Source organism: Lepidochelys kempii, chromosome 5, assembly GCF_965140265.1.
Source record: "Lepidochelys kempii isolate rLepKem1 chromosome 5, rLepKem1.hap2, whole genome shotgun sequence".
NCBI lineage: Eukaryota > Metazoa > Chordata > Testudines > Cheloniidae > Lepidochelys > Lepidochelys kempii.
Genome location: NC_133260.1, coordinates 27854387 through 27874581, shown reverse-complemented (window position 1 = coordinate 27874581; position 20195 = coordinate 27854387). Strand labels below are relative to the sequence as shown.

The 20195-nt window shown below is 39.2% G+C and overlaps 1 protein-coding gene across 7 annotated transcripts in view; it reads left to right on the top strand.

Annotated features, from left to right (window-relative positions):
• RICTOR (RPTOR independent companion of MTOR complex 2) overlaps positions 1-17080 on the top strand; it is a 189001-nt gene extending 171921 nt beyond the window's left edge. For 6 of the 7 annotated variants that reach the window (XM_073343822.1, XM_073343824.1, XM_073343818.1 and 3 more), the window contains 6 exons: positions 822-906; positions 2309-2542; positions 8216-8374; positions 10396-10519; positions 11474-11612; positions 12212-17080. In XM_073343822.1, the coding sequence (XP_073199923.1) occupies positions 822-906; positions 2309-2542; positions 8216-8374; positions 10396-10519; positions 11474-11612; positions 12212-12286 (816 nt within the window). In that variant the 3' untranslated portion in view covers positions 12287-17080. The remainder of the gene's footprint in view (positions 1-821; positions 907-2308; positions 2543-8215; positions 8375-10395; positions 10520-11473; positions 11613-12211) is intronic. The other variant, XR_012158870.1, reaches the window with a different exon arrangement.
• Positions 17081-20195: the final 3115 nt, after the last annotated feature.

Below are 20195 nucleotides of genomic sequence, written 5' to 3'. Positions count from 1 at the left end.
TCTTCTTGGCTGCAGATACCACTGCTTGTGCCTAGTTCTTCATTCCCTATCCTGACTTCCAGCTCAGTGCACCTAGCTATTCCTAGGGGAGTATAGAATATCCTCTGATCCTGTGTGATGCAGTTTCACTCCTCCTTCAAATTCCTGCTCATGACTCACTTTGGTTAGACTTTCAGTACTGATCTCTCACCAATATTGCCTAATTCCATTAAATTTATCATATAATATATTAATATATAATATATAAAAACTATGTACACAGAGGAAAAAACAAAGAACTAATAAGATAGTAACTACATACAGTAATTTATTCCTTGATTTTTACTGTTGTAATCCTCCTTTCAACATTTCCTTTCACCCTCTACCATTAGTTGTTTTGCCATACATAAGGGCTTGTCTACATGGGCGGGGGGAGGGGGAAGCCTACAGTAGCTGGTAGTGCGGAGTAGATATGCTACACTAACTTCCGACGTGGACACTCTCTGGGGTCTCTGCACACTAACTTCCCCATGTAATCAAGCCCTTACTTGCATCTTAAACTCCATTGAGCAGAGATCTGTCTTTAAAGCACCTTTCACATGTATGATATTGTAGAAATATTTGTAGGTGCAGCAAATGATATAATCTTCAGGTTATTGTGTGCACTTTGTCTGTTGGCTATATAGATTATAAAAACGTAACTAATTATGATCATCTTGTTTTGTAAGCTTCAGTTTCCAGCTGTTCAATAAAATCTAAAAAAAATTCTGCATATTAGTTCAAAGATCCTTTATTGACTTTCTTGAAACACTTTTGCATAACTTTCATTTAAAATGTTTCAGGTTAAGGAGACTCCTTATTTCCAAAAGAAAACCATGCCTCCATTTGATGACCGTGGAACTAGAGTCTTTGCATCTGGTGTAGGAGGTAGTTGTTTTTTCTTTTCAATACCATTTAACTATATAGCTTGACTTTACCATACTTTTTTTTTTCCTTACCCTTCTTGAAAAAGTTATTCTTAGCTGTTCAGTTTTGAGGACTGAATTTAGATTTTTCAGGATAACGGAGCATTGGCCCCTTATCAGATCTTGCTTGCAAGGTGTCCGGGTCTTGCTTGGAAGCAAGATAACAGACCAGGGAAATGAACTAGAGCCCAAATGAGAAACAACTGATCATGATGGGTTAGAGAAAGCAAACTAACTGTAAACCAGGCAGAAATTCTCTCCCGCATTGATAGTAAGGTATGTCTCTGCCAATTGTTGCTCACTGTTTGTAACCTGGAAGATTGGTTAGATTCCCGTTTCCTCTGGATGATCATCTTTGCCTGCTTGGTAACCTGACTTTCTTGCCATAAGCATATTCAACCACTGTCTCATGATCTTCTCTGACTACTTTTGTATTTCCTGGTGGTGTTGACCTACAAAGCCTTACCGCTTGTGATTTTTCTACTGAAATACCACCTCTCTCCTTGTGACATATTGTAACAATTGAAATCAGCAGGGGCGCTTGAGCTGGACACCCCACCCTACTCCAGTATGGTGTAAAAGATGGTGTTCTTTTGATGTAAAAGATGGTGGATATCATGTTTTCTTTGGGAATGTGTTTCCCTCTTAGTCCAAAATAGTCAGAATCCACTGACCTTCAGGACTCACTGCAAGACACATGTTTGTTTTTTAAAGAGCTACTGAAGAAAGAAATATTGTTAGTGGCAATGTAAAGGGAAAGTGGGGGATTTGGTTTATTTTTGGGCTTCCTGGTTATTTAATGTTATGGGGTTGCTTTTCTTCTTTGTTGTAATTTTAACTGTATGTCAGCAGCACTTGCAGTGTCTTGGTAAGTTTTGTGGTTGTCAAACTTGTCACATAAAAAACTATTATACAAAACATTTTGATTGCATACATCAGTTTGTTGCACCCGTAAAAGAGAGGGTCAAATACCAGATTCTATTTTTGTATATTGAGTTTATACCAAAGTTTCATTCTTTTATTTTGAAAGGGAGTCAATATTTATTATGTATATTTTGAAATAGATTAATTATTGGCTGTGTATATATTCTTCAGTTTGAATGTGCAATTGAATTTATGGATGTATTAATTTTGCAATATTTTGACTGTCTTACTCATAAAGAAATTGAGGTTGTATGGGATGTTGAGATTTATTACAGAAAGGAAATCAGGGTTTTAATACTAACAACTCTTCTTGGAGATACCCCACTTCCCAACTAAAAATATTTTGTTGTTTTTTGGCTAATTTTAAAAGGAATTTAATTAAAAGAATGTAATCTTAACTTTGATCTTGCTTTTTCTGATTTCTAATTGTGTGTCTACAGGCCATCCATCTGGGACTGCGGATGTTGTCAAAAGTCCCTTCCAAATGCTTAGACAGCAGATCAGCCTCACAGAGATAATGAATACAAGTCGTTCAGATGCCTCGCAGTTTTTAGAAAACACAGAAGACACTGGGTTACAGGAGCACACAGATGATAACTGCCTTTATTGTGTCTGTATCCAGATGCTGGGATATCAGCATAATAACAGAGTGAACCCTGCATATAGTCATACAGGTTAGTTTGCCTCCATTACTGTCTGCTTTTGCTTATGATTCAATGGGATTTATAGAAATGCTGAATAAAAATACTAATGTAGTCTGTTGTGAAGATGAACAAAAATAATACATCCTTTTTAATGGCTATGCTGTCTTTGTATAGCACTAAAATCTTGTGCAATCAGCAGTGATATTTCTAGATGGTAATTTCCCAATTTTCTGCATCTTCTGTTGGTGTTCATGCAACTGTGTGCATACATTCTTTTTCTAATTTTTTTTAAAAAGCTCACCAAAGAACGTTATTTAAAATGTGCAAGTTTGAAACCTAATTCAAGCCTGCACATAGATCAGCATGCAGAAAACTGAGACTCACTTTCAAACCAACTGGAAAAAAAAATACTTTTTTCCATGTCAGACAATATGTATGTTAAAATGGAAATAACCAGTTTATGCTTGAGGAGTCTGTCCGAGAAGAGATGTAGTAAACAGAAGTCCAGTGGAATTATGCTGATGTAAAACTGGAGTAATGCCTCAGTTCTCCATCTGTTAAAATAGCTTAACACTTCCTTTTTCTGCAGTCCAGCCTCTCCCACAATTCTGATACATATGGGCTGTTTGCTTTCTGCCTTCCGTTTCCAGAGGCAGTTCAGTGCTGTAACATAGCCCCTTCTGGTCACATCCCATTTTCTAGCTTGGTGCAGATCTTCTGCTTCCACAGCAGCAGTTCATAGGCAATTCACTTTGCCCTCAACCATTTCTTTGCCAGCTTTAATTTTAATCATTTTTCAGGTAGTTGTGAGCTTTTACTCTCCTTCCTCCTCCGATCAGGTAAAAAGCAATGTAGTGGTATCTGCCACCAGGATCTGGCCATTACCTTGCCGGTACAGGCATGACGGAGCACTCCTTCGAACATCAAGCTAAATCTGTGTAAGGCATCATTTACAGGCTCTTCAAAGGGCCTGTTCATAGCCAGCCGACCCTCATGCTGCCAAGGCCTGGGATTTAGTCAGACAGTCTTATTGGGTCCCTCTTTACCCCAAGGAGCCATGACTTAAATGCAGAAAAGCCTGATCAGGAGTCTCAGAGCATATTGAGGAGAGAATCAAAGGACGGGGAGGACACCATCTGGCCAGCCCAAGGGGTAAATCTTAGGGCATACCAAGGTCAGAAGAGGAAACCATTAAGCAGCACCATGACCTATTCTTCTGTTCCCCACCAGATGTTAAAGTGAGTCCTAAGGTTTCTGGGGAAAGAAGTAAGACCACATGCAGCTCCGCTTCTTCTCAACACAAGTCTGGGGATTCTAGCAATGAGACCCCATCCTCCAGGAAGAGGGAGTGGAACCCGGAGCGGGAGAACAGAGAGGGAGATCTATTCAGATCGCTTAAGATAGAATCATAGAATATCAGGGTTGGAAGGGACCCCAGGAGGTTATCTAGTCCAACCCCCTGCTCAAAAGCAGGATCAATCCCCAATTAAATCATCCCAGCCAGGGCTTTGTCAAGCCTGACCTTAAAAACTTCTAAGGAAGGAGATTCCACCACCTCCCTAGGCAACGCATTCCAGTGTTTCACCACCCTCCTAGTGAAAAAGTTTTTCCTAATATCCAACCTAAACCTCCCCCACTGCAACTTGAGACCATTACTCCTTGTCCTGTCCTCTCCTACCACTGAGAATAGTCTAGAACCATCCTCTCTGGAACCACCTCTCAGGTAGTTGAAAGCAGCTATCAAATCCCCCCTCATTCTTCTCTTCTGCAAACTAAACAATCCCAGTTCCCTCAGCCTCTCCTCATAAGTCATGTGTTCCAGACCCCTAATCATTTTTGTTGCCCTTCGCTGGACTCTTTCCAATTTATCCACATCCTTCTTGTAGTGTGGGGCCCAAAACTGGACACAGTACTCCAGATGAGGCCTCACCAATGTCGAATAGAGGGGGACGATCACGTCCCTCGATCTGCTCGCTATGCCCCTACTTATACATCCCAAAATGCCATTGGCCTTCTTGGCAACAAGGGCACACTGCTGACTCATATCCAGCTTCTCGTCCACTGTCACCCCTAGGTCCTTTTCCGCAGAACTGCTGCCTAGCCATTCGGTCCCTAGTCTGTAGCTGTGCATTGGGTTCTTCCGTCCTAAGTGCAGAACCGTGCACTTATCCTTATTGAACCTCATCAGATTTCTTTTGGCCCAATCCTCCAATTTGTCTAGGTCCCTCTGTATCCTATCTCTGCCCTCCAGCGTATCTACCACTCCTCCCAGTTTAGTATCATCCGCAAATTTGCTGAGAGTGCAATCCACACCATCCTCCAGATCATTTACGAAGATATTGAACAAAACCGGCCCCAGGACCGACCCCTGGGGCACTCCACTTGGCACCAGCTGCCAACTAGACATGGAGCCAGAAGAGCTAGAGCTGCAAGAGACCCTGCTCCAGCCACACCTGGGTGGTAAATCTTTTAAAGCCGGTGGGAAAAAAAGTTTTTAAAAACCAAAAAAGAATAAAAATGAGGAAAAAACGTAGAAATCTAAGAGGTGTTTGTGCCCTGACTTAAAGCACCACCCCTTGAGGTAAGGAAGGAGAGCTCTCATATTCAGGCTCTGAGTAGGGCATGGAAGAAATGCAGCAAAGGTATTTTCCTCTGTTTAAATTTGAGACCATGTGATGCAACAGGAGCAGATATGTGAGGAAAAGTCTCAGGGCAAATGCCTGCCTTCCAAATCTTTGTCTGAGACAGCAATCCCACTGTACCCATTCTTTGAAGGTGTGATCAGGGAGAAATGTGAATTCCTTAACAAGGGTAAGTCATAAGCAGGTATGCACATGCCTTAGCTGTGTCAGCCCAATGAGCTGTTGGGGGGACTTTGAGTTGGACATTACCACTGTCACATGTATCAACAGCCATGGGAGAACTTGGAGCTCAACTCTACATGCAGAAGCAATAGAAATAATGGAATGAGATGAGAAGAACTTCTTTTCCACAAGAGCAGTACATATACAATACAAGCAAACAAAGGGAGAACTGAACCAGAAGGTAAACTAGCTGGGTTGATGTGCAGTCAACTCAGAATTATATCTGAATTAGGAAGCCTTCAGCCTGATTTCACAGAAATATGGCCTCCAGCAGTTGACCTGTTTGCCGGTCACAAGAACAGAAAGTTGTTGAAGTACTATACCAGAGAAGCAGGTCCCTCAAAGTGCATGCTTTTTGACACAGATGGCCACAAGGCCTGCTTTATGCATTCACACCTTTCCCATTTTTAGGGAAGGTGATTCAGAAGTTAAGGCAAGAAGAAGCAAAAGTGATAGCTCGGCTTCACACTGGCTGAGTAGAGTGTTTAGATATGGCAGACTTGGCCTTGAAACTGCATTATATGTACCAGTGAGACGAGATATCCTTCACCAAGGTCCTCTCCTCAATCTAGACCTAGACCATCTACAACTGACAGCTTGGCTATTGACAGGGAAGCTTTAAACACTCTATCCTCCCTAGTAATTGGGACTCTAATCTCCTCGAAATTGGCTTTAATGCTAAATGCCTATTCCTCCATCTGGACAAGAACATAAGAATGGCCATACTGGGTCAGATCAAAGGTCCACCCAGCCCAGTATCCTGTCTACCGACAGTGGCCAATGCTAGGTGCCCCAGAGGGAGGGAACCTAACAGGTAATGATCTAGTGATCTCTCTCCTGCCATCCATCTCCACCCTCTGACAAACAGAGACTAGAGACACCATTCCTTGTGCATCCTGGCTAATAGCAATTAATGGACTTAACCTCCATGAATTTATCCAGTTCTCTTTTAAACCCTGCTATAGTCCTAGCCTTCACAACCTCCTCAGGCAAGGAGTTCCACTGTGCGCTGAGTGAAGAAAAACTTCTTTTTATTTGTTTTACACCTGATACCCATTAATTTCATTTGGTGGCCTCTAGTTCTTATATTATGGGAACAAGTAAATAACTTTTCCTTATTCACTTTCTTCACACCACTCATGATTTTATATACCTCTATCATATCCTTCCTTAGTCTCCTCTTTTCCAAGCTGATGTTTAGTGCATAGTGTCTAAAATCAATAAAAATCCCGTGTACCCTGATATCCCAGCTATTCTGACTTTCTTGAGGACAATGTGGGCAAGGGACTTGAGCCCAACACCATATCATGCCAGGTGTTCGCCTTAAGCAGCATCTTACATGCAGGTTCCTTGTCAAAAAATCTTCAAGTATCCAGATTTCTCAGAGCAGTCAGAGTGGCTAGACTTGTGGTCAGACCAGCCTTTCCTAAACAGGACCTACTGCAGGTGCTGAAAGCACTACCCTTTGGAGCCATTGGTCACACCATTCTGCCTGTTCATCCAAATCTGTTTCTTGGTTGCTATCAAATTTTCAGGATGAGTCTGATACAACCGCATTTGCTCCAACCCCTCAGACAGAGACAAACACCTACAAGATCTCATCAAGCATTCTTAAACTACAATACCCACCTGCTGAAGTGAAGAAACAGATTGACAGAGCCAGAAGAGTACCCAGAAGTCACCTACTATAGGACAGGCCCAACAAAGAAAATAACAGCACGCCACTAGCCCTCACCTTCAGCCCCCAACTAAAACCTCTCCAACACATCATCAAGGATCTACAACCTATCCTGAAGGACGACCCATCGCTCTCGCAGATCTTGGGAGACAGGCCAGTCCTTGCTTACAGACGCCCCCCCAACCTGAAGCAGATATTCACCAGCAACCACACCACACAACAGAACCACTAACCCAGGAACCTATCCTTGCAACAAAGCCCCGTTGCCAACTGTGCCCACATATCTATTCACGGGACACCATCATAGGGCCTAATCACACCAGCCACACTGTCAGAGGCTGGTTCACCTGCACATCTGCCAATGTGATATATGCCACCATGTGCCAGCAGTGCCCCTCCGCCATGTACATTGATCAGACTGGACAGTCTCTATGTAAAAGAATCAGTGGACACAAATCAGACGCCAAGAATTATAACATTCAAAAACCAATCGGAGAACACTTCAGTCTCTTTGGTCACTCGATTACGGACCTAAAAGTTGCAATTCTTCAACAATAACACTTCAAAAACAGACTCCAATGAGAGACTGCTGAATTGGAATTAATTTGCAAACTGGATACAATTAACTTTGGCTTGAATAGAGACTGGGAGTGGATGGGTCATTACACAAAGTAAAACTATTTCCCCTTGTTTATTACCCCCCGCCACCCTCCACTGTTCCTCAGACATTCTTGTCAACTGCTGGAAATGGCCCACCTTGATTATCACTACAAAAGGATTTTTCCCCACCGCTCTCCTGCTGGTAATAGCTCACCTTAAGTGATCTCTCTTGTTAGAGTGTGTATGGTAACACCCATTGTTTCATGTTCTCTATATATATAAATCTCCCCACTGTATTTTCCACTGAATGCATCCGATGAAGTGAGCTGTCGCTCACGAAAGCTTATGCTCAAATGAATTTGTTAGTCTCTAAGGTGCCACAAGTCTTCCTTTTCTTTTTGCAAATACTGAGGGTTTGTTTACACTTACCGACAATTACCATTTCTCATGCATCAACATATTGTGGACTAAACATTGCAATTTGTTTTCTTCTCCCTTCAAATGCATACTTGTATGTTTTCAGTACTTTTTGTTAATTGAAATAGGCAATTTTTTTTCCAGATTTTCCTGACATTCCATATTCTGATTGGTGCGGGCAGACCATACATAATCACTTAGATGTGGTTTCTCATTCCTCAAAGTTTTCTGGGATTTCAGGATGTAGTGATGCAGTATCGCATGGTTCAGCTGGTAGTGCCAAGAGTACAGATCTTGTACTAGGTAAGCATGCAAACTTGCTAGTATTAGAAAAGTACTAATTCATTTTTTAAAGTATTTTCTTTCTTATACTTACATATTTTAAAAGACAATTTTGTTTGCATTTACTGTAATAGAGCAGCAGTGGTTTTTTTAAAATGATTTAGGTGCTTTCCTGTCAGTATCAGGAAGATAGCATGAATAGAGCACCAAAACTGGGTGTCAGGAGAGCTGAGTTCTGTTTCTGGCTCTATCATTTACTCAGTGTGGCCTTTTGGCAGGTCAGTTAAACTTCTCTGAACCTCAGTTTAAATCAAATTAATCATCTTATTTTTCCAGCCTAGTGTTAGCAGACTGAAAATTATCTTTAAAGGTGTTTGTATCTTAAGAATATTCTATTCCATATTTTGGACCTTTAAAATAGAATAGGGGACCATATTTAAACACAATTATAAACTGATAAATGTTAAGCTTTTTATAGTTTGGATTTCTTTTAAAATATTAGGGAAGACATTTTCTCTTTGAATATAATTCCTTGTTGGTTTGTAATAATTTGAATTATTGTAATTACTTTACATATAAAGTAGAACCTTTCTAACTCAAACAGCGTATAATTCACATACAAAGGCAGATCTCCCACCTAATTCTGAGCAAAAATGTAGTGGGAAGTGTCATGTTGTGTGGAATGGTTCATGACCACGAATGCCAGCCTCAGGGCATACCGTCAAGCACCAAGGCAGAGATCCCAGACTGGTTGTGTGTTCTATAATTGGAATTCACCAACCCAGTAACAAATGTGAACTCTTAGAGTCGCATAGTCCACGTGGGTATTCCTGTCTTTCTTGCCACCCCAGCAAGCTGGATTTTATGATAGTTGGTTGCTGTGCAACAAGGGTCACACAAGATTCAGATTGCTTCCAGTCCCAAGAGACAAGTCACTTACCCCTGGTCAATCTGTACCTTAAATCTCTCACCAAAGACAACACTTGCAGCCAATCCAGTAATAAACTAAAGATTTATTAAGGAAAAAGAAATGAGAGCTATTACAAGGTTAAAGCAGGCAAGCATATATACACAAATGAGTTAGTGTGTGGTTCCAGTAGGTGACCGAGCTGTAGTAATGTCAGCTCTGAATGTCTTTTAGGGCTATCCTAGGGTGACCTTGTGGATGTCTGCTTCTGTTTCATAGCTCTGGCCCTGTGAGAGTCCAGATAGCAAAAGAGATGAAAAATGTTCTTGTCAGCTATTTTTATTTCCTTCTTCCAGAATTCATCCCATCAGCTTGAGCCCTTTTTCATGTAGCTGCTTCATGGTGTGAGGGGGCAATTAACAAAGTCTTTCTATACCGATGTTCCACAATGGCCCATTTAGTCTGGATGGCCTTTCTTGATGGGCAGGAGATGATAGCGTCAGCGCAAACATATTTTTGTGGTTACAAAGCAAAAACGTAAATATTACTTTTATAGCATGTGATAAAGGTATGATAAGTGAGATTATTGCATGCAGCAGTCTCACTTACAATACCTTTATCACATGCTATTTAAGTTTTTCCTAAAGACTCAACACTTTGATATAAGTCCAGTACCCATCTTATCCATACTAACACACGGGTGAAACAGCCTGGTTTCCAGCAGTGAATTTGTGAGTGCTTGGCCAAGGCCTAAAGCCGTGGCTAGAGCTGGTACCTGGTCTGCCAGTGCCACAGCAGGGACAGAAGTGTAGTTAGGTGTTGCATCTTTAAGACCTTGTTGTTGTAAAATATATTGCACAATATTTACTAGTTTACTTAAGAAGCTGTAATCTAACTAGTTAAAACTAAATTACTGTTGTGTGAAAATAAATAAAATAAATGAACAAAGTATATTTAGTGATTTTTGTTGGTTTTGTATTTTTTAGCTTGTGTGTGTGTGTGTTGGTAATTCACAAAATGCAGCAATTTTTGTGAATTAGCACAGTTCAGCTGTATATAGTACATGACACTTCCATTTAACACAATGAAACAGTGTCCTGATTGAAATTAATACTGTGGAATTTATTTTCCTAAGGAGTAAAGTCAATCCCAGATGATACACCAGTGTGCCGAATACTGCTGCGAAAAGAAGTCTTACGCTTAGTAATCAATTTGAGTAGTTCAGTAGGAACAAAAGGCCATGAAACTGGACTCCTAACGTAAGTAAAACATGTCCTTCAAACTATAGTTTTTACCAGCATTCAGTGTATATATCTTGTAAAATCGTAACTAATATTTTTTTTCATTTTTTTTCTCCTGGCTTTAAAAAGCATCAAAACTGATTTCATCATAAGTCTGTAGAGATGGGTTGGCATGATGTCTCAACTAAGTGAATCCAAAATTAGGGCTCAGTTTTTGCTTAATAAGTGCACTCTAAGCACTGCACATACTTGTTTTGGTATGGTTGTACAATTTTGTAGGAACTCTGTCATGCCTATGTACTGGTGGGAGTTAAGGACAGGTTGAGGGATGACAAACTTTAAGGACTTGCCTTTTTAAGATTTATTAATAAACCTTAAATTAATATCTACTTGTTTTCTCTGTGTCGTTTTCTTTCATAATAGTCCTTTAACCATTATGATATTTTGTGCATCTGATATGCAGTGGTTTTGTACATTTAAAAAAAGTGACTGCTTGAAGTCCTCATTGTATGAATTTTCTTAATGCTTCACTACATACAATGAGTGAGTGCCTGTTGCTTTTAATTATATACTGTACTATTTGGTTATAAACTACTATGCTGTGCTGTTCACTTTAAAATAAAATCTAGCCTCAGGATATGAATGGTGCTTTCCAATTTGAGATTTTTATTTGTATACTTGTATAGAACTTCATTTAATCTAAATTTCCCCTAATTGGATACAAAATATTAGCTAATGTAACCCAAACAGTATAATAATCGCTGTAGATCATTTGGATTAGGTGCTTCTCTTCTTACATGAGTTGATTTGTTTTGGCTCATCAAATTCAAAATTCTCAACTTCTGTTGTTGAAGAGATAAGTTTTTGTTAACCATTATGACCAACATTTAGCTGAACAATTTTTTAACAAATATATTATGATGGTTACGTGTGAGATTATATTAAAATTGCTTTCTTTTCCTAAATAATTAGCATTAAAGAGAAATTCCCCCAAGCGTTTGATGACATATGCCTTTACTCGGAGGTGTCCTACTTGCTAGCACACTGCACATTTCGACTGCCATCTCGAAGGTTCATTCAGGAGCTATTTCAAGATGTACAGTTTTTACAAGTAAGTTGAAGTGAAGATTTATTTGTCATGATCCTTGGGTAAGCTGCCCCTTCTGAGACCCTTTTGTCATCCCATGTGTACTCTTTTCAAGTGATAGGTCCAGGCCTCTACTTCTCTTTCGGTAGGACCCTGTAATCCAGCTACTGGATCTTTTGGTCTTTGAGTTACATCCCCAGGTTTCCAACCATGATATCTACTAGGCCCCAGTGGTCTTGGGAAGGGTTTCCTTTCGGGAGCCTCTGTTTAGTATGCAGTAACTCAGGAGCAGTTTATTTAAAACAAAGTATGATTTACTTGCCAGAAGGTGCACATCACTCTGAGACAGGGATTTAAACAGACATCTATTCTTATAGTGTCTTACCTATATTTGGCATTCCCTCCATGGTAAGTAACCCATCAACATATAGAGGCATGCACAATGTTCATAAAAAATAGGTATTTCCCAGTTCTTCACAGTATTAATTTCAAAAGATGCACCAATTGGATTCAGGCTTCATCGTGCTGTAACTGAAGTGAGCACTCATGCCAATTTTGTGGTTCTATGATGTGTTCGTGGTAGAACACCTGTAAGTTAATACTGCATCCTCTTTGCCCTTTAGATGCATGAAGAAGCAGAGGCTGTTCTAACAACACCACCAAAACAACCAGTAATTGACACATCCGCTGAATCCTGACCTCAGTTTTGTACAGTGCATGGTATATGGACTTGCTGAAAGCTTCAGACAACTTCTGATTGACTGGACAGCAAAGAGAGGAGCACCATCTCCTAGACAGTTCCAGAAATTACTGGTACATGAAGAGTGAATTGAAGACTCTTCTCAACAAAAAGGACTGCCCCAGCCCTCTGAGCCCTTGGGGAATTGTGATTCATTACCATAGTTTTAATAATAGTAGTTACCAATATATGCAAGAAACAAGCACTGAACGCCTGCACAGGTTTTCATTTCATTTTTAATACGACAGTTAAACAATATACGACAGTGTGCAGAGACCTCTTTTAAATGGTTGACTTCAAATTCTGTTCCAGATAAACAGAATGATGCCTTGTTTATTAACCCCTGGACGCCAGGAGTCCGGATACATGAGAGTATATCCCATTGCCAACAGTGGGGCATACTGTAACCATGGACACCAAGAGACTAATGTTGGCCCTTCTATGTTAGTTTTCTTAATGTTTGTAACACTACTTGAGGGGTTCATAACCTCAGATAGAAAGAAAAGCCTCCGTGAATCCGGGGTTTTCTTATATAAGTTATTTTAATGTTACTATAGTTGCAAGATTTCTTATTTTATTAGCACTCTCTCCAGTTTTGTGGCAATTACATACAACATGTTATCTAAATTGGTTAAGGATTTTCACTACAGTTTCTGATTTAAAAAGCAACAAATCCTTTTTTTAAATCAACTGAAATTTGATTGTTTTCCCTGTACATTATGCATGTGGTGTTTGGGATTTCTGTATTCATGCTCATGTATTGAGAACATCGGTCTTATTCTTAAATGAAAATCTTTAACAAGCATGATTTGTATCAGATGGGGTGAATACTGTATCAGCTAAACTAGAAAATATTTGATCATTGTTGCTTTTTTTGGTAAAATACATAGTAGTAGGTAATTTCCACATTCCATGGGAAACATTTTTCTAAAACAAATGTTTGCTTTAATTTTCATGTCTGACTGATCACCAGATAATGCTAATAATTGTAGCGAAAAGCCTTAAATACCAAATTTTGAAAGAGCAGTACTTTAATTTTATATTGGTGTTCTTTAGGATCTTTTGCACAATTTACTTGATACAATGACCGATAAATGGGTACAATAACTGCCTTCATCATGTTATTAGTGAGGTTGATAAATTGAGTGCAACCTAAAAAAAAAAATCTTTTATGTATCTAAAGAGATTTGGAAGCCTTGACAAGAATTAAATACAAATATATGCAAATCTGTATATACAGTAGCTTGGCCACCTTCATTAGAAAGCCTGATTTTGATATGTGAATCATTCAGCTGGACTGTATTAGATAGAACATCTTTTTAACCCATTCACTTTTACCTTTGTTATAATTAAAGTGTCAGATTAGATAGTTTAGATGAAGATAGGTTAAATTTATCCCAATATTTCATAACCCTCATGTTACCTTATTAAATAATGTGCTATTGGAGATTTCCATAGCCCTGTGAGCTAATAAGAGCAAAACACAGTTCCTAATGACATGTAGAATTAATTTTATCATATCGGAAATTCATTTTGGGGACAAAGCAATTTCATGTTGTTGCCTAACATTGCTTTGCAGAATTAATTTCACTGAGTGCACTGCATGTCACTCTATGCCAACACCTGACAGCAAAGCAGTTGAAGGGCTACAGACTGCTTCTCTCACAGTAAAATTTAGTTCCCTGAGTTTTTCATCTTTTTATGAGATCCCACTGAAGGAAAGAGCAGAAGGAAACCACTTTAACTCTTACCATCAATGACACCAATAACAGTATATTGTGTCTATGAAATATATTCGATAACGGAAAACATTACCCAACAGTAGTTATTTGGACTTCTCTGGTCTTAAGGAATAAACATTTCTGCAAAACCAAAATAACCACAATATAAGAAATAGTGATATAAACTCCAAAGCAAATAATGTAGTATTCCCATCAAAAATGGGATTAGCATATGTTATACAGTAGTTTCCAACACTACCTCAGTTAGGATAGAGTATGAACTCTTTGTTTTAAGAACTCTAGATGGTGTTAAATCAAATAAATCTGTTTATTTTTTGCAGTTAAGGCAATGTAAACCATTTATCCACCTTTATTTAAAAAAACAAAACTTTGTCAATGTTTTTATCTACAATATAGAAAGAACATTAGAAAGTCTCTCAATAAACAAAAAGCAAGCAAATGAAGATTTCAGTATACTTCTAAAAATTGATGCTACTCTGTTAACTCCTCTGTTCGCCGCCAGGTCTGGATCTCCACCCTTGAATGCTTATGTATTTTGAAGTACTCAATTATGTGGGGAATCATTACACCAAGAAGTTAATGTATGGAAACATTGCTAAAAATTTAAGGGTTGATCTCAATGGTAGCAGAAGATTAATTTTTCAAATATCTATATCAATGTTATTAGATTTCAACAAAATATGCATAATAGATGTAATGTCAGTTCTGTAAGCTTCATAGATACAGCATTTCTAGAACTCACATTTAGTTCACACTAATTTTTAATGTTAATTGACAAATGAAGGGGTACTGTATGATTTGGAGTAATTTGTGACATTTGCATTAGTTATAAGCTGTGAATTTTGAATTTTAGAGTGAATTTTCAAAATATCCTTTTGCAAAGTTCCTAATTTAAGAGCATTTATTCTGCTCCTTTAATATCATTTAGGTATATTTACATAAAGAGAAAAATAAGAATTGTAAAATGCAGCTTATTTTAGACCTAATTGAAAATCCTTATACTTAATTCCCCTCCTGCATTTTAGAAGGAGACAAGAAGCTGACAGACTCTGCCCACTCTGTATCTTTCCAAACCTAAAAATTTGTAATGCTGTTTAACATCTGCTAAAGCCTATAGCATTCAGTTACAGTATTTGCATTTTAAGTATACTCACAAGAGTTGCATTTGCTGTGACTTAGAACTCATGAATAAATCAATATTACAGTATAGCCACAATGTTCAGAGGAGGGTCCCTGAAGTTAAACACCTAAAGCCATATTTAGGCATCAGATTAGAGGTCCAATTTTCAAAGGTGTTGAACACTCCTAGCTCTCTAATGTCAAGGAAAGTTGCAGCAGTTCATCACTTATCTGTGGCTAGGTGTGCACATTCAGTAATTTTGGCCATTGGACATAAAGTATGTGAGAAACAGAATAGTGCTCATCAAAGAATTTTACTGTTTAATCTGACCTTAAATATTTACCTACAGATGTCTTCTGATTTTTGTTATGACACACTAAAATGATAAAGTATTCAATAGTTTACACCATAAAAGCTTACTTGTCTAGAGATTTTGGAGGTGGGGGTGACTTGAGGGTTGGGTTGAAACACTCAGAAGTAAGTTGCATTTATGTACATCTTAAAGTATGTTCCAGGCAGCAGTGAGAAATCATTCATATATTTTACCATTATTCTTAGAAACATATGCAGTGATCTTGAATGTGAATCTAATTTATGGTGAGAGGGAGTTGAACAAAAAACAGTAACGGCTATGATAGTAGTATAAAGAAGAGAAATAATTATTCTAGAAATAGTTCTAAAACATTTAGAGAATGAGTAATGAGCGACGAAGTTTTCAGATGCTTCCATTACAGTCTGCACTGTAATCCACAGTTGTTTTTCTAGATTTGGGCAAATTTATGTAACATTGTAAAGTGAATGTACATTCATAATGAGGAATCCTCCTTCATGGAAGAAGTTTAGATTAGGTTTGGAAATGTCTCCTGTAGCCGTCTACTCATACCCTTTCTGCTCTTACACAGAAGGTTCTAACGAGTTGTGCTTCGCTGTGGAGGCAGCTGAAAAGATTCTGTAATCTTTTTCGGTTACATTCACTTATACCACTCTGCTTATTTAAAGGCATACTAGTAGTGAAAGTAAAATCCTAAATTTATGAAAGACCTTTGGGAACATGTTAGAAACCGTGTTAGTTTTCCCCTTGGCAGGAAGTGGGAAAGGTTAGCCTTTTGTTTCTTCAATTTGTTTATTAGCTCCATGTTCTGATTTCCTAGATATTTTTGTTCACAACAGATTTTTATGTTCATTAAAGAATGTGGATTTTCTTTGGACTGTTTTTGTAAAATAGGCGGATAGCAATGCCACAGCATGCAGAAATTGCACATTTTGCTTGACTTGCTTTGTAAAATACACTATTTAATTTGAGAAATGTAATTTATGCCAAAAAAGTGTAACTTGCCATTTTGCCACTGAATAGGTTGTTTTAGCACAAAATGCAGTGTCTTAGGGGGAAAAGGCAGACATTTTGTAGATGTAGTTGAAAAAATGTTCCAATATTGGCTGTCAGTATCCCTAAAACTGCATTATAAGAGATGATGTAAATTAGTCTTTCTGAAGAGGGAAGGGATTGTTAAAATCTCAAGACTTATTTTCCCTGCCCCATGTGGTTTCTTTACTTTTATTATTATTATTATTATTTAGTAATACGCTGCTACATATTTGGAGGTTCTAGTGTTTGTAGGTCACTGAACAGACATTGAAATCTGATTTATATTGTATACCTGTAACATAGAAAGAAAAAGTATTTATATATTTTCCGTAAGAATATTTCATTGAGCTGTGTATAATTTAAACAGAGGCTTGTCTCATCATGGCTTTGCCCACCTTGATCTTTTTTTGTGTTTTTTGGTTTTTGTATAGTGCGTACAGTTCATGTTCATGGGCATTAAAAGCCTCCTGAAGTATAATCTTATCAAAGGGATGCATTGTTAATAAAATGCTTAAATTACTTAAATTTGTCCTGGTGTCTTAACTACCTCTAAGCACTGGAAATGAGTTGGAATTTCTTATTATACAGTGTATTTGAGTTACTAAATATAACTAGAACAACTTAAATTTTCAAATGAAAATTGGGCAGAAATGCCCATTTGAGGAAAAATTCCCATTTTCCGAAAAATATTTTAATCTATTTTTATAAATTGATGAATCAACTTTAATTTTTATCACTTAAATTACAAATTTTCATAAATGATTTTTGAATTTTGAAAAATGTTTAAACAGTTTTAACCATATGATCTTTTACTTGTGGTAATTACCAAAGTGGTTTTTTGGAAAGTAATTCAAATTATTAAAAATCACTCTTGAAAGTTTCCTATTTTGGAAATGAATGATAACATGTTGATATATTTCAAAAAGCAAAAAATTCCATTTTGAAAACTAAATGAAAATTTCAGATTTTTTTTTAGTTTTTGACCAGTTCTTAGTATAACCCATAAAGAAATTTTTCCATAATAGTATAGATATCAAGTGACATAGGATTCAACAGGATATACTATACTGGTGTATAGTTTTTATTACAGTGTTCCCACTATTCTTTGACTAATATGTCATTAGAAAATAACACAAAAAGGATTATCCTTGCTTGGATATCGGCTTACTAATGCTTGACTGTTTTCATATCGTATCTTATTTTGAAGTACAATTAATTTATGTGATGTGGCTGCCATTGGTCTGGACTAGTGGGTGGGTTCTCTTCATTTCTGAGGTAAGTGATAACCAGTCTTGATGTAGGATTTTCAAACGTCCTCTTGGCAAACAGTGAAGCTTTCCCAGTTGTTCTGCAGTCCAGTGTGTGTCTCAGTTCTTGACATCTAGGCTACTCTCTCTCTGCTGCTGATGGAAACAGATCAGAGTTCTGGAGTCGCATTGTCTGGCCATACTTCCACTTGTTTCCAATTTCTCTGCCTTTGTGGCAGCATGCAGACAGCTCCCACCTTCACTTCTGCTTGGAAGGTGTGGGGGACTTCTTTGTCAAAATTTGGGGCAGTGGTGATCTCCCTCTCAGCCCCTCCTCTTCCCTGGCCAGTTTTTTAGCTGGGTGTTGGAACTCCTGAGAGCTGCAGTTGCAGTGCCTCCCTGCAGTGCCTCCCTTGCTTCTCTGCAACTTCCAGGTATGGGAGAGTAGCCTAAAAAGCTCCAACTGAAATCCATACAGTGCTCCATCTGTTAGACTGCCCTCCTGAGGCTTGGAAGACAGTGAGTTGTTCCCAGGCTGCACCCAGCCTTCTAGATCTAACTCTTTTAGGTCCAAGGGCTATGAGTTGGACAGGCATGTGGGATCCGCTACTCACTAGAGTTGCTGTGATTTCAACATGGGTAAAATGAACCAGGAGTCAATGGGCAGAGCAGGTAAAGGCTCCGAGGACAAGGAGGACCCCAGCCAGCTGACTCAAGGGGTAAGTCCCAAGGGGCCTCTGGAAAACAGGGCAGACTTTGCAGGGTAACAAATCCCTCCCTCCTCCTCCTTCCCCTGACCCCCAAGTCCCAAAATGGGTCCTGAGCATACTGGGGAAAGAAGCAGGGCTCATAAGCACTTCCCAATTTGGCCGGGAGGACTCTAGAAACTTTTTCTCTTCCACATCCCTGGGGGAATGGGACACAGCAGGGGAAGACTCAGGAGGAGATCTTTTGAGATCAGGCTCTCGGCAATGCTAGCTGCACAAGTCTTCACCAAAGCCGCAACAGCTCATAAGCTCTCTAGGTAAGCTAAAAAAAAATCAAAGGATGCAAAAAAAGAGGAAGAAAGTGTAAAAAGATCTAGGTGGTATGAGTCCTCTTCTTTTTTCCCCCTCCACAGAGAATGGTGACTTGTCAGGCTCTGACTTTGATCAGGATTGGGGAAAGCCTTCCCCTGTCTCCCCCCACCATGAGAAATTCAGGGCCATATACCAACAAGGTTGTATCTACTATTCAGATTCAACCTAAAAAAATCCCAAGAGTAAGCCTCTGAGCCAATTTCTCCCCTCAAAATACTCCCCTGAGGCTGTGATTCCCCTACCTTCCTCCTTCGAGGAAGTAATCTGGGAAGAATGGGGTAAGCCAAACAAGGGCAAGCATGTTATCAGAAAGGATCTTGGGTTCTGTAGGATCTAGGAATGAAAGTTCCAGTTACTGAGATACCAAAGGTTGACCCTGCCGTAGCATCCCCCTCTCAAGATATGGTTCTATCTGAAGGATCCCATGGATAGAAAAACGGAGGCTACTCTCAAAGGCTTTGAGGTCTCCCTCAGAGAGTCCCTGACTGCTACTTGCTTTCTTAAGACATCTTTTTCCTGGCTGGAAGATTTCTTGAGCCATCAAGGCTAGAGGTCACCCTGACTTTGGATCTATTTAAAGAAAGTTTCCCTCATTGGACACAATGAATCTCAACCAAAGCTATGGCCACGAGCTCAGTGACCAGGCATCACATATGGCTCAGTCCTTGTGGAAGATGGATAGACGCTCAAAGCTGGTGCTGTGCTCTGCCAAGTTCACAGGAGCCCTGCTTTTTGGAAAGAAGCTAGACAAGGCAGTGGCAGACAATGCTGCAAAATCTAGAGAGTCCCTCCTGACATCACACCATGCCTTTAAGAGAGAGTAGAGACCAGTTTTCAGATGAAAGGGCTCCTTTTGGCCTTCATCCTCACAGAACTACCAACACAGAGACAGCAGGTTCTCCAGAAAAAGCTGTAGAATCTTGGTTTGGGAAGAAAGCCAAGCCCAAGGGAATTCTGCTGCTCCCAAAGCCTCTTTATGACAAAGACTGCATAGGTTTCCACCAGGAGCTGAAGCCTAGGGGCAGGATTTCCCATTTCTGGAGGAAATAGATCAGTGAGCCAGGGATTGTCCCTTGAGTTATAGGCTCCACCCCATCTGTTTTTCATTCAGCTCCCCCATCTCAAATGACCCTTTAAAGCAAGGTCTAGTCCAGAACAAAAATTTTCACCTCCTGGATATGGGAGTAATAGGGACCATTCCCTCAGAAGAAAGAATCTCAGTGTTTGTGGTGTTTAGATGTTGCTTGTAATTATTAGAATTGGGAGCACTGGCTGTTGGGAGTCTGAAAGGACAGGAAACAGGAGGGAGGAGTT